The sequence below is a fragment of the Mesoplodon mirus genome (genome assembly GCF_964341445.2).
Source record: "Mesoplodon mirus genome assembly, chromosome: 9".
NCBI lineage: Eukaryota > Metazoa > Chordata > Mammalia > Artiodactyla > Ziphiidae > Mesoplodon > Mesoplodon mirus.
The window spans coordinates 109,367,835-109,381,618 of NC_138985.1; the positions used below are offsets into that span (position 1 = coordinate 109,367,835).

At 65.0% G+C, this 13,784-nt stretch overlaps 1 protein-coding gene across 2 annotated transcripts in view; it reads right to left on the reverse strand.

Moving 5' to 3' along the window:
* Positions 1–268: 268 nt before the first annotated feature.
* KCNH2 (potassium voltage-gated channel subfamily H member 2) overlaps positions 269–13,784 on the reverse strand; it is a gene marked incomplete at its 5' end in the record, with an annotated part of 33,281 nt that continues 19,765 nt past the window's right edge. The window contains 12 exons of one of the 2 annotated variants that reach the window (XM_082632501.1): positions 269–620; positions 1,864–2,041; positions 2,376–2,562; positions 2,650–2,922; positions 3,575–3,674; positions 3,944–4,137; positions 5,246–5,498; positions 5,983–6,182; positions 6,513–6,900; positions 7,630–8,058; positions 12,425–12,636; positions 13,226–13,669. In XM_082632501.1, coding sequence (XP_082488627.1) covers positions 492–620; positions 1,864–2,041; positions 2,376–2,562; positions 2,650–2,922; positions 3,575–3,674; positions 3,944–4,137; positions 5,246–5,498; positions 5,983–6,182; positions 6,513–6,900; positions 7,630–8,058; positions 12,425–12,636; positions 13,226–13,669 — 2,987 coding nt within the window. In that variant the 3' untranslated portion in view covers positions 269–491. Of the gene's footprint in view, positions 621–1,863; positions 2,042–2,375; positions 2,563–2,649; positions 2,923–3,574; positions 3,675–3,943; positions 4,138–5,245; positions 5,499–5,982; positions 6,183–6,512; positions 6,901–7,629; positions 8,059–10,594; positions 10,736–12,424; positions 12,637–13,225; positions 13,670–13,784 lie in introns of those variants that run through there. The other variant, XM_082632502.1, reaches the window with a different exon arrangement.

Genomic DNA, 13,784 nt, shown 5'->3' on the forward strand with positions numbered 1-13,784 from the left:
CTCAGAGAGGCCAGCGCACCGGACACTATGAACGTGAACATGGGATACAGCGTGCTGATGGCTGTACCCTCCCAGCACCCCTGGAGTCTCCTCAGGATAATTATTTATTATTCATAGTCATCGGCATCTTCATTAATTATTCATATGATCCTTAATTATTATCCTTAACAATAAGAGCAGTAAATAGCAGAAAAGTCCTTGAGGTGCCTAAGGCCCAGGGCCGGGTGCCTCCGGCAGTTAGACCAGCTACTGCCCCCAGGGCAGTGAGGGGACCACAGACCCCCATCCACGGCCCGGCCCTGTCCCTGCCCCTCCCCAACGGGGCCCAGGGGACCACAGGAGGAGATGGTCCCAAGGGCTGGAGGAGGGGCTGTGCCTTCCTATTCCTCTCCCGTCAGCGGCCAGGGCCTCCTGGGCAGGGCCTCCACAGGAGGGGCCCAGGCAGTGCACTGAACCCTGGATGAGCCATGTGTCCACACTGGGCAGCCCCACTAACTTCCCGGGTCTGAGCCGTGTCTGTGCAGGGGCTGGGAGGTGAGGGCCCCCAGCTGGCCCGGCAGGGAGAGGCGTCGAGCAGGGCCGTCTTGGGGTAGCTCCTCGCACGCCACGAACTGGGAAACCTGCAAAGAAACCGGAGTGTGAGAAGCTAGAAGCCAAGGGGCAGGGGAGGGTCCGAGGATAGAGAGGGTCAGGAGACCCCGTTGACAGACAGAAGAGGCCTGGAGGGCACAGGAGAAGCGCCAAGGCAGACAGAGCAGGACTCCAACCTGCTCTGGGAGAAACGCGCTCTGGGCGGGCAAGAGCCAGACCGGGCATCTGGGGGCCTCGGGAGCTTCTGCCTGTTGCGGGGAGAGCCTGAGGCCACAGCCGCTTCCCTCCCCAGGGAACATGGCCGCTGGATTCAAACCCAATCCAGAATAAGGGGCCCTGAGCTGGCACAGAAGCTGTACAGAAAGAGAGACAGGGTTCTTTCCTCCAATCTAGAACTCAGGGACCTGGAAACAGAGGCAGGCGGGCGGCCAGGCCTCGGAAGGCCAGGCAGAGTACCAGGGCAGGCAGGAGGGGCTTTGTGGGTGCTGACGAGTCTGCTGTGAGATCTCTGCGGAGGAGGCTGTGAAGGGAGACTGGCACATTTGCTGACGTGGGCCCTGGTGTCTGCAAACAGGAGCAGGCGGCAGATGGGAGGGGGTAGCAGATGCCAGAGGGAGGGGGGGAGCAGATCCCAGGCCACCTCTTGTCGCCAGAGGAGCCCCATTCTTGAGACCCAGACACAGCTGTCCTGTCAGCAGGCCAGGAACACACGTGTCCACTTAGGAGAGGACTAGGGGCAACAAAGGCCCATCTCTGGCAGGAGGGGAGAGATGCGGGCTGGAAGTGCTACCCTGGGGCTTAGCCAGAGCCTTCAGGACAGCCCCGCAAAGTGCTGAGCATGAGAGTCCACGGTTGGCAGTAGAACCAGACCCAGGGGGTGTCAGCCGCAGCAGGGGCTTGGGACCCTATCCCAAGGGCACGCTGGCACCCAGCACCCACCGCCAGGCCCCTGGCTCAACAGTCCCTCCACCCACAGCCATGACACAGGCACCCTGAGTAGATCTGGCCATTCAGGTGACACTAGGGGAGCGAACGCCACTCGGCCTGCTGGCTTCCTTGGCCCAGCTGTCTGGGGGCTTTGTTGGGGGCTCTCCTGCCTTGCTCCGTGCTCGCAGCTCCTAGGGCAGCCCTCCTCCAGGAGTACAGCCTGGAAGGAGGGCAGGAACAGGGTGGGAGGAGGCTGGGGCCCAAGGCCAAGCAGAAAGGGCAGCAAAGCCGGTCTGGGGTGGAGTCGGTGCAGAAGAGGCAGGGGCTGGGGCGCTTGGAACTTACCTGAGAAAGCGAGTCCAGGGTGAGGGTAGGGATGGGGCTGATGGGCAGCAGAGGGGAGGTGGAGGCGGGGCCGGGCCCCGGGGTGGTCACAGCACTGTAGGCAGGCGGGACCAGCGTCATCTGCCTCTGCAGCAGCTGCAGGACGGTGGCCATGTCTGCACTCAGCCGGGTCTCCAGCCTGGGGCAAGAAGGAGGAGGATGCTCTGGGTCTCAGGGAAGTGGAGACACCAGTGACTGTGTCTTCAGGACCACCCTACGGACAGCCAGCTGGTCAACCCCAGGTCCACTCTTCATTCTAGGTGTGGCAGCCCCTGGCTCGGCTCTGAATGCAAGGAGAGGGTCAAGCTGCTGGACACGTGGACAGGGCTAGACAGAGCAGACACCCACTTCACCCTACAACACTGCCCGAAACCCACAGACCACACTGCAATTCGCCCGTGCCCCACCCCTACTAGCCCGCCCCGCTGGACACACACAGCCGGGCCTAGGCTGATCCCAGGGACCACCCTCACCTGTTGAGCTGCCTCTGGAGGGCATCCAGCCTGCTCTCCACGTCGCCCCGGGGCCGGCGGCCAGGGCTGGAAAGAGGGATGTTGAGGAGGCTGGGTGCGGGGGCGGGGCAGCGAGGCAGCTCCTGGTACTGGCGGCCCCGGCTGTCCCCCCAGAAGCTGAAGATGTTGGACACTCCGGAGAAGGCGCCTGGAGCCAGAGAGCTGGGTTGAGGCCGGGACAGAGGCCACGCCCCGCCCGCCCGGAGCGGGGGGGGGGGGGGGGGGGGCGCCCTACCTGACAGCGGGTTACAAGTGTCGCTGCTCTTCTCGCCATCCTCAGTCAGGGGGTCCCCACCCGGCGGCTCTCCGGGGGGCCTGGGGCTGGAGAAGGGCACCAGGCGGAGGGGGCTGGAGCTGCGGCCTGGGCCCTCATCCTCACTGCTCTCAGGGCTGGAGGGGCCGCTGGACAGGCTCTCCCCCCACGGCCCCCCCTGCCGGCCCCGGCCACTCGGCCCTGCCCCCGCCCGGCTCGGCCCCAAGGCCGACACCTCCCCTGGCTGCTCCGGGTCTGTGGGAAACAGAGAAGGGGCCTCAGAGCAGGCAGGAGGCACAGAGGGGAGGGGAGAGGAGGGGAGGGGAGGGGACTGGAGCAGGTCTGGGAGACGATGTGGCTGGACGCCCTGGTTTGCCCCCAGTTGTTTCTTCCCCTCTCTTTCCCCCACTTTCAAGAGGACTGAGAACTCCGAGGGCGGGACCAGGTCGTCTGTGGCCACTGGCTGCCCAAGCACGGGCAGTGGCACTGCTGGGAGCGGCTCTCTGGGACCCCGGGCCCTCAGCCCCCGTGCTGGCCTCCTTGCCCTCCTTTGTCCTGTCTTTCCTCCCCTCATCAGTTCAAAGCAGTGCCCACCAGGACGCCAGTCCTGTGAGGACCAAAGAAACTTAGGCGCGCCCCTGCCTTGGAGGGTGGAAGAGGACTTCCTGGAAGAGGCGACATTTCCAGTGGGCCTGAAAGGATGGGGTGATGGGGTGGGGGGTGGGGGACACTGAAGGTAGGACCGAATGGCCTGTGTAGTCTGTGGGGAGCAGACCCGCCGGACTCCGCGCTCCGCCCTCCGCCCCGCCTCCTCTAGACCCCGCCCCCGCCCGCCTCCCGCCTCCCGCCTCCCGCCTCCCGGCTCACCTGGACCCCGCCCCCTCCCCTCCCCTCCCCCCCGCCTCACCCCTGTCAGTGCGCCTGCGGAAGGACAGCTTGCGTTTGCGTTGCCGGTGGAAGCCGCCCTCCAGCTCCGCGCTGCCGGGAGAGCCGGGGATCATGTTGGTCTGGAACCGAGAACGGTGTCAGGGCCCTTCCGCGCCCACCCGGCCTGCCCGGTCCCGGCCAGAACCCCTCCCGAACAGAGAAGGTGGGGCTAGGAGTGCCGGCTCTGGGGGTGTGAGCTCTGCCTCAGGACCGGGGCTGAGCCTGGGACGTTCGCAACCTGGTGTGACCCAGATACCATTTGACAGACAGGGAAACAAGCCCAGAGAGAAGGTCACACACAGCGAAGGGGCAGCCACCCAGCGTGCAGCCGGCCGCGCGGCCCACTCACATCCCGCAGGTTGAAGGTGATCTCCAGGCTGGACCAGAAGTGGTCGGAGAACTCGGGGTACATGTCCAGCACCTCCAGCAGGTCGTCCCGGTGGATCTTGTGCAGGTCACAGTAGGTGAGGGCCCGCACGTCCCCGTTGGACTTCCCAGGGCGCGCGTACAGGTTCAGAGGCTCTCCGAAGATGTCATTCTTCCCTGGAGGCCACCGAGAGGGGGGCTCAGCCCCTGGGGCGGCAGCAGGTGCCTGACTTCCAGGCATTCTCACCGTGGCTGGGCGCCTCCCCTCAGTCTGGTCACAGACTGCCGGGCCCCAGCCCCAGGGCCAGGGAAGCATCAACCAGCCCACCCTCCCCCAACTCGCAAAGGCAGGGTGTGCGCAGAGCAGCGCCCTGAGGGTAAAGGGCCAGGAACCTTGTGCCTCCCAGCTCCCGGGCCAGCCAGCAGCTCCAGCCCGGATGCCCAGCTCTGCCCGTGGCCCTGGCTTCCTCCTTGGATTCTAACTCCTCTGGTACCCCCCAAAGCCCATGTCCCAAACACCCTCCTGGCCAAACACTGCACCCCCATAGACAATGTTCTTCAAGCTACAGATCAAACACAGTAGTGAATCAAGACCAGCATTTTGTTTACTGAAAGAAAACAGGATAGCATAGCTTAGCACAGCATGGAACAGAAAACACCAGAATGTAGTTAAGGCGCTGTTGTTGTTTAGCAAAACTTTGGTTTGTGTTTGGGGTGCTTGTGGCATGAGCATGTGTTTATGCCAAACTCAGAAATAAAAATCTATAGACCTCCCCGTTGGCACATCTGCCCTGAGGTGTCCAGGGCCAAAGGAAGGACAGGCAGAGGGCAGGAAGTCCCAGTGCCCTGGTACACCTGCCCACATGCACAGGTAGGGCAGAGAAGGAGGAGTGTGAGGGGAAGACGGGCAGGACTCCCTCTGCTTTGGAGGCGAAGGCTTGGTTGTACTGCCTGAGGCTACAGGGAACCACGCGGCCCTTAGTAAAATCAGCTGCACAACCTCCCTCCACTGTCTACCCTGGAGCATCTGGATTTGGTCCTGTTTTAAGGAACAAGGGTGTCACTGCCCGTGAGGAGACCCTGAAGGGAAGCAGAATCTGGAAACCCCCAGAGTCCTTTCCACCGACCCCTTGGAAGGCCTGAGCTTGGGTGAGTTAGAGGAGCCCAAGGTCCCTGTGGGTAGTCCCGGGGCCACAGCCCCTAGGGCTGTGTCCATAACGGGCTGGGTGGGACCTCTCCAGGCCTCAGCAGGCACTTCGGGCCCAGCTCCCGGTCCCTGCCGTACCCAGGATGGCCACGACAATGTCGCCCCGCAGGATCTCGATGGAGCCGCGGGAGATGAAGTAGAGGGCGGTGAGCAGGTCCCCAGCGTGCACCAGCGTGTCCCCTGGCGGCGCGTGCGTCGTCTTGAACTTCACGGCCAGGGCCCGCAGGCAGCCCTTGGTGGCCCCTCGGAAGGGCTTGCAGTGCTGCAGCAGCGAGCGATTCAGGTGCAGGCAGATGTCCGCCTGCAGGCACTCGGGGAAGCCCTTCAGCACCTGAAGGCAGGGGGCAGCTCAGCACGCCCTCTCCCGGGGCCCCACTCCCATCCCCCCCGGAGATCCAGCGGGGAGCACCGGGGCGTCCGCTCTCAGGGGAAGGACCTGGGTGCCCAGTCCAGCTCCACCCCTTCTAGCCGTGCACCCTCGGGGACGACGCCTCACTGCTCTAACCTCCGCGCTCTAACGTGTGAGGCTCGGAGACCAGCTCCTGCCTGGGGCTGTCATGAGGATTAAACACGATCACCCAGGGCCTGGTCTAGCACCTGCCCCAAAGTGACCGCTCACCCAGTAAACGAGCTCCATGGGCAAAAGGAGGGTAACGTTCCTCCCAGGGTCCTGCCTGGCGCTAACGGGGACCACCTGAACCACGGAGGGCGACTCTGGCGGTCTGAGACGTGCCCGCTACATCAGGAGGAGTCCCTACCATCACGCTGCTCCCTCCAGCCCACCATCAGCCGGAGGCCAAGCCCAGTGGCCTCACCGCATTCATGTCGATGCCATTGGTGTAGGACCAGGCGTGCTGGAAATACTCCTCGAGGCGCTGGCGCAGCGGGTTGGGGATCTGGTGGAAGCGGATGAACTCACGCACCCGGAGCATCTGCGTGTGGTAGCGGGCCGTGCCCGAGTACAGCCGCTGGATGATGGCCGACACGTTGCCGAAGATGCTGGCATACATGAGGGCTGGGGGTGGGGCGAGTGGGGCCGTCAGCACCTGAGGGACCCCGCCCGCCCCTGTACTGTGTCAGCAACACATGGCAGTCACGTCTCATTGTAAGCACACATGCGAGATGCACAGACACAAAAGCCCAGGCACACGCACCCCTTGGCTCTGCCCTGCGCCTCCACCCCGGTGCCCCAGCCCCAGACATGCCATGATGGAGTCCCCTGGGGTGTCTAAGTCTCAGGGCCCCACTCTGGCTCCTCTAACACCCACCCTCTCCTCTGTCTCAGGCTCTTCCCAGACCCCGGGCCCCTGGCTAGCCCCCGCGCCTGCCCCAGGGGTGCACTCACAGCCGATGAGCATGACACAGATGGAGAAGATCTTCTCCGAGTTGGTGTTGGGTGAGACGTTGCCGAAGCCCACGCTGGTGAGGCTGCTGAAGGTGAAGTAGAGGGCGGTGACGTACTTGTCCTTGATGGAGGGGCCGCCCAGGCCGCTGCTGTTGTAGGGCTTGCCGATCTGATCGCCCAGGTTGTGGAGCCAGCCAATGCGGGAGTCCATGTGCGGCTGCTCCATGTTGCCGATGGCGTACCAGATGCAGGCCAGCCAGTGCGCGATGAGCGCAAAGGTGCACATGAGCAGGAAAAGCACGGCCGCCCCGTACTCTGAGTAGCGGTCCAGCTTCCGTGCCACGCGCACCAGCCGCAGCAGCCGTGCCGTCTTCAGCAGCCCGATCAGCTACGGGGGTCGGTGGATATTCAGTGGGGGAGGGGGGCAAACGAGGAGTGGGGGCACTGCAGCTCTCGGGGGCGGGCATCGGAGGTGAGACCCCCGAGGAGTTCTCCCCAGCACTTCCTCAAAATAAAAGCGCCTCCCACTCACTGGGCCCAGCACGGAGCCCATTCACCTTCGTGCCAGCTCTGTGACAAAGGGCTCGCGGTTCCCACGGCCAGAATGAGGAAACTGGGGCTCGGAAAGGTGCACCCACCCTCAGGTGCCCGGCCAGAGCTCCCACTAGCTTGAGGGCACTTTCATGTGAATTAAAAGACAGTGGCGGGCTTCCCTGGTGGAGCAGTGGTTGAGAGTCCACCTGTCGATGCAGAGGACACGGGTTTGTGCCCCGGTCCGGGAGGATCCCACATGCCGCGGAGCGGCTGGGCCCGTGAGCCATGGCCGCTGAGCCTGCGCGTCCAGAGCCCGTGCTCCGCAACGGGAGAGGCCGCAACAGTGAGAGGCCCGCGTACCGCAAAAAAAAAAAAAAAAAAGACAGTGGCCACTTTGGACACATTAGGAAAAGGTGAGCCCTCTGGACCACTACAACCGGGGAGCGGCTCATATGGAAAGGGGAGCAGGTGCGGGTTAGCTGGGGCTCTGCCATGCGTCTGCCACCCTCCTTCTGTCGCCACCCACCCCTTCACCCCACCACCTGCTTGCCCTCCCCTTGCCCCTGCCTGCTTGCCAACCCACCTCTTCAGAGCCAGAGCCAAAGATGAGCAAGTCAAAGGGGATGGCGGCCACCATGTCGATGAGGAACCAGCCCTTGAAGTAGTGGACGGCGATGCGGCCAGGGTGGCTGACCACCTCCTCGTTGGCGTTTACGTAGGTGGTGCGGAAGTTGATGAGGATGTCCACAATGAACATGATGTCCACGATGAGGTCCACCACGGCCAGCGGCTGGCAGGCGTAGCCACAGTCGGGGCCCGGGGGCCCCTCCTCTGTCTCCTTCAGCAGGAAGGCGGCCGAGTAGGGCGTGAAGACCGCCGTGTAGATGACGAGCAGCAGGATGAGCCAGTCCCACACGGCCTTGAAGGGGCTGTAGTGCAGGATGGTCCAGCGGTGAATGCGTGGTGCCTGCAGCTTGTACTCCGGCAGCACGTCGGCCCCCAGGGACAGGACCTGAGCCGGCGGGGAAGGTGGAGGTGAGGGTATGATGTCCAGCCAGGGTCTGGGCAGGGAGGACAGACCGTGGGGCCCTCCAGGGTAGGCGCAGGTAGCATCTCTGCTGGGCCCTCCAGAGAAGAGGCCAAGCGGGGAAGCCCACCCTCAGACAAGGGGACACGGCCACTCACCAGAGTTCCTTCCCCATGCGGCACGGGACCTCCTGGCTGGCTCTCTGAGTCCAGGGCACCAAGCAGTGACACCCACAAGTACTGCTCCCCACCACCAATACAGACTGGTAACTATGGATATAACTCTCACCGTACGATCTTGCTCACAGCCCCAAACACCACACACACACACACACACACACACACACACCACACACACACACACACCCCACCCCCACCCCCCATATACTACAGTCTCTGTCCAGAAAATGCTCCAAGGACTACAGCTTCCGGCCTGGGCAATGTAAATGGTGGTGGTCACTGGCAGCTCCTTACAAGTCCCATTGCTGGTGGCCCAGGGACTGAGGGCCTAAATGTCCCTTCATGCCTCTGGCCCAAGGATACCAGCCACCCAGCCTCAGGCCCTTTGGCATCCTGGAAAGAGAGACCATGACCCTCACTCCCCCTCCCTGCTCACGCTGGCCCAGGGAAGCCGTTCAGAAGTGACCACCCAGCCCCGCACCGGCTCACCTCAGGTCCTGCCCCTTCATCACCCAGGCAGAGGCAGGCTCGCCATCCAGACCAGGGGGCGGCAGTCACACCACTCTTTCTCCCCAAGCCAAACTAGGAAGAGCTGAGACCAGCTTTCTCGCGCTGTCCCAGGAGCCTCTGTCTGTCCCCCTGCGGCCTCCCCCTGCCCCTCAGAATCCCCAAACTCTCTCCCAGCCTGGCCCTGCCATCCCTGGGGAGCCAAACCCAAGGCCCCACCCACCCCCTTGAGAGCCAAGGTTGCCAGCCCTGCGGGAGCAGTACTAAGTGCCAGGGCCCCGCATCCTCAGGCCTCTGTGCTGGGGAGGGCCGTGGTGGGTGGAGCCGCAGACTCCCATTCATTTTCAAGCTGGGGACCCCCTGGAACCACCCTCACCAGATGGACTGTGTGGAGAGCCTCTCCTTAGTGGAAGTAACCAGAAGTTAAGATGGGCCATAGTTAGAGGTTTGGCCACAGGGGCTCCAGAGGCACAGGATGGGTGGGGTGGGCAGCTGGGGCCTGGGGCAGGGGAAGGGGCATGTGGCTTCTAGGCCCCCGCTTCTGCCCTCCCTTCAGCCCGAGCCCCTTGCTCCTTAAGGCAGAAAACATGGGCAGTGACCTTTCAGGGGTCAAGTGGGGACTGCAAAGGGCCCTCACAGACAAGGAGGCAGAAGGTTCCTGGATGGGGTTCCTCACCACACCTGAGAGGCCAGGCCCCTGAAGCTGTGCTGAACCACACCTGACAAATGGGATCCTGCCCCCTACCTGAGTCTGCCCACAGCAGGACCAGCAGCACCCAGTACACAAGCACACATGCCGGGGGCAAGCCCAGGGCCCGAGGCCCGGACCCTCAGACCTCCTCTTGTAGGGGCCAGCCGGGCTCAGCTCTGCAAGCACCAGCTCACCACACGGCCTTGGGCCAGTATATAACCTCCCCTGTTACATAACCTGTTGTCACACAGAATACTGAAGCTCATTTAAGCCAATCCCCGGGTCCTCACCTGTGGCTGGGAAGAATCCGCCCCCCATACCTGTCCCCCAGCTGGGAGGGGCGCAAGAGCCAAGGCAGAGAGTTTGGGTGCTGGTGGTGGCGACAGGGGTAGGATTCTCAGACCCACCCGTGAGCCGCTTCCAACTCCCCCTGCCATCCTCCCTGAGCTGGCTCCTCTCTGCCAGAAGCCCCCCGGGGGCTGGAGACGTGGCTCCCAGGATGTGCCTACAGAGTCAGCAGCCTGCACAGCGTAGCCACCAGCACCTCAGGCTGCCCCAGAAGAGGTAGACCAGGTGCCCGGCTCAGCCTGCCCTCACCACTCATCCAGTGGCCTCTGACCCCAGCCTCCTCGGGTCCCAGCCCCCCAACCTGGACCCCTGAAGCAGCCCATGCCTCCCTCGCCCGCCGCAGGGTCCACTCACAACGCACAGAGTGCTGGAGGGGTGGAGCCCCAGCGCCTCTGTGCCAGGCCCGGCTGCTGCCCGCTCGCTGGGGGAGGTGGGGTGGGAGTGGGAGCCATCCTCTCCTCCCCTGCCTCCCCGCCATCCTCTCCGCGCACCCACTTCGCTCCTGTTCTCCCCTCTCCTCATTTTGTGTTTCGAGCTAGAAGGCTGGGCCACGGAAGCCCAAGGAGGAGGGAAGCCCTGGCAAGAAAAACACTGTCCACCTAGGCCCAGCGGGTCTGGAGAAAAGCGAGCAAGCTGGAGCCAAGAGTGGGATGAGCGGGGCCACAGATCCCAGGGCTCACCAAACCATCCTGCATCTCAGAAGCCCTCTCCCGGCCTGGAGCCAGAGCCCTCTGGGCCGCATCCATCTCGGTGCCCCCGCCTCGGAGGGGGGGGAGGGGCTGGGGGGATCACCTACCTCCTGGGCCACCAGGCTGGAGATGCGCACGGCCCGCCTCACCCGGCCTTTCTGGGCCCTGGGCTGCAGAGCCCCTGTCCTGCTCGCCTTCCCCGCTGGGGCCGCCATGGAGGACTTGGCTCCCCCCAGCTTGCCTGCCCGGGGCCCGAGGGCCCAGCCAGCGCCTCACCTGCACCTCAACAGCAGCCTCAGTCCAGGCTGCGCCCCAGGCGCTGGCGGCCTGGCTCCCAGGGCAGCCTCTGGCACGAAGCCAGGGTCACTGGGGCTGGGCCTCGGGACTGGGGTCACCCTGGCAGTGAGCGTGGACAGCAGCCCGCCTGGCTCAGGCTGCCCATGGCCCCCTGGTGCGGGCTCCGCTGCCAGGGTGCCGCGCTCTGCCCGCTGCCAGCCCAGCAGCGGCCGGGCACCGCGGTAGGAACCTCGGCTCCTCCAGCCGGCCCCTCCTCCTCCCAGGTCCCCACCCCCGCCCCGCCGACACCCGGGCTCCCTCGCCCCGCCCGCCGGCCAGAGGCCCCCTCCCCCTCGGCCCGCTCGGGCTCCGGCTGCAGCCACTCCCGCAGCCCGTGCCCCTCCCCCTCCCCCGGCAGCCGGGCCTGTCACCGCAGATTAATGGTCTCCCCGACACCCCCGCCCCGCCGGTCCAGTGCCCAGCCAGCCAGAGTCAGACAGACACCCAGAGATGGAGTGACCGCCCGGCCACCAAAGAGCCAGGAGCACACGCTCCCGCTGGCACGCACAGGCCACAACACGACAGCACACGCTGTGGGCACAGGGGCAGGGCAGCCGGCAGGGCTCCAGGTGAGGACAGGAGAGAAGCAGGGGTGGGAGGGGGTGAGGGTGAGGCATCCAGATATGGGGCCTAGGGTGGGGGGAACATTCTGGAATCAAGGCCAAGGGGCCGGAGACCTGGCAGGGACCCAGCGGGAGCGGGGCCAGGAGGAGGGCTGAGGAGGCCCACGGCAGCGCGCAGACAGCTCCCTCACTCGGGCCGGCTCAGGGAGCCCGAAGGAGCTGGAGGGGGCAGTGGGACTGAGGCGAGACAGGTGTGGCCGGGGAGCCCCCTCTGTCCCTGGCTTCTCAGTCCTGACCTTCCCCCACCCCACCCCCAGGCCAGGACGGGAAGGAGCTGGGATGGACTGGGCAGTGGGGGTGGTGCAGACGATCTTGCTGCCAAGAGGCGGCAGGAGACCAGGCTGGCCCTGTCACTGGGCAGTGTTGGGCAGTGCCCCCCAGGGCTGGCAATCTTCTCTGGTCTGGAATTCGGGGACTTGACCCCTCTGTATCTGTGCCCCCAACTCCATACCCTCCCCTCCCGACTTGGGAAGGTGGTGTCTCCCGTGGTCTGGGGACAAGGGTGGGCACCTCTAGGCCACCCTGGCCCTAGCACCGGGTTCCCACCCTCTGCCTGGCTCATCACATTGGCCTAGAAGAATCAGGACCCCCAACCTCGACCTCTGTGGCCCCTTCTAATGTGAAACCTCCCGTTGGTTTGCCCCCAGGACTCTGTTGTGCCCCGTGGCCACCTTCTCCCACCCATCCTCACCCTGCCAGGTGCCTGGCCTCAGCTGCCCTGTCCTCCCTGAGCCCCATCCACCTGCCCTCTGTATCTGCCCCTCCCATGGACACCCCCCTCCAGTCTCCCTTGCTCCAGGATCTCTCTCGTCCCAGCTCTGAAACGCCACCCTCACCCCCAGTCGGCACGTCCGCCCCCTTCAGGAGGCCCTCACTGATTGCACCCCTCCACCCCCCCTTTTGACCACAGTCCACTCCCACTCCACCCCCTCCAAGCTCCTCCCACGTGAGCGGAGAGCCAGGGAGCTGGACACCTACCTGGGTGACCTTCTCAGTGACGTTATGGGTCCGCTCCTTTATCTTGGGGGCTATGATCTCCCGGTCACTGGTGGGCGAAGCCAGGAAGGGGTCGCCCTTGAGGTCCACAAAGTTGAGGGTGATTTGGGGGATCTTGCTAATGGTGCGGTAGCGCACGAGGTCCGAATCTGACGTGGAGCTAAGCAGGCCGCTGCGCAGGGGGTGCATGGCCCCTGGGGTGGAGGGGAAAGGGGGTCAGGGTGGCCGGCAGGCAGGGGCAAAGGCCGTCAGGTCGACGACACAGAGCTGAGGTGGCGACGGGCCCTGCAGGAGCCAGGCTGTGGGGTTCACTGAGGCCAGCTCAGGAAACAGGAGTGGAGTCCCTGAGAAACAAGCGAGGGCAGACCCCTCCCCACCGTAAGGAAGCACGCCTGATGCAGCTATGAGATGACAAAGGGGAAAGAGCCTCCGTACGGTCTGTTCAGCAGACACTGGGAGCCTGCCAGAGGCCCAGGTGGTGGTGGGGACCCAGGTGCCTCTCCCGCCTTCCCGACTCCCGTGGGCATCCCTGCTCCAGGCCAGCCTGGGAGAGCCAGCTCCTCGGGCCAGCACCGGCTCTGAGAGTGGAAGAATGCAATGGGATGAATGCACATTTAATGGAATAAAAGGCTACTTAATGGGATTAAGTAAGCTCTTAATAGGATTTCCATCTCCCAGGCACACAGGACAGGGCGGAGAGGGAGGAAGCTGAGGGCCTGGAATGGACAGGCCCGTGGGTGAGGACGGCCGGGCAGTTCCTGCAGGGGTGGGGCCGAGCCTCACCGGTGCTGGCGTGGCGCGGCGGCGGGGGCAGTGCCCCCGCGCGCATGGCCTCGATGTCATCAGCCGACGAGGCGCGGCGCACGCTGGCGCAGCTCTCTCGGGAGCGTGTCCGGGCCAGGCTGCAGCTGGAGCCCGAGGCGTCGGGGTTGAGGCTGTGCGCCCGGGGCGACGGGTACGGGCCGGGCGCGCAGGCGGGCGGCGAGCCGGGGCCCACCAGCGCGCGCCGCTCGTCCACTGGCCCGAGCCCCGCCACGTGGTTGTCCATGGCCGTCACCTCGTCCAGGGCCAGCGACTCGCTGCTGGGCGCCGCGGGCGTCAGGTCCACGTCCACCACCACGGCCCCCGGGGCACCGGCGCTGCCCGCGCTACCCGGCCGCACCGACGAATCCCGGGCGGTGAAGGCCAGCAGCGCGGGCAGCTTCAAGCGGAAGGTCTTGGCGCGGCCTGCGGGGAGAGGGGAGGTGCGTGGCGCCAGCAGCCCGGGAGAGGGCCAGGCCTAGCAGCTGGAGCCCGGTCACCGAGGGGGGGAAGGAGGGAAAGTGGGAGCCCCGAGAGCCGC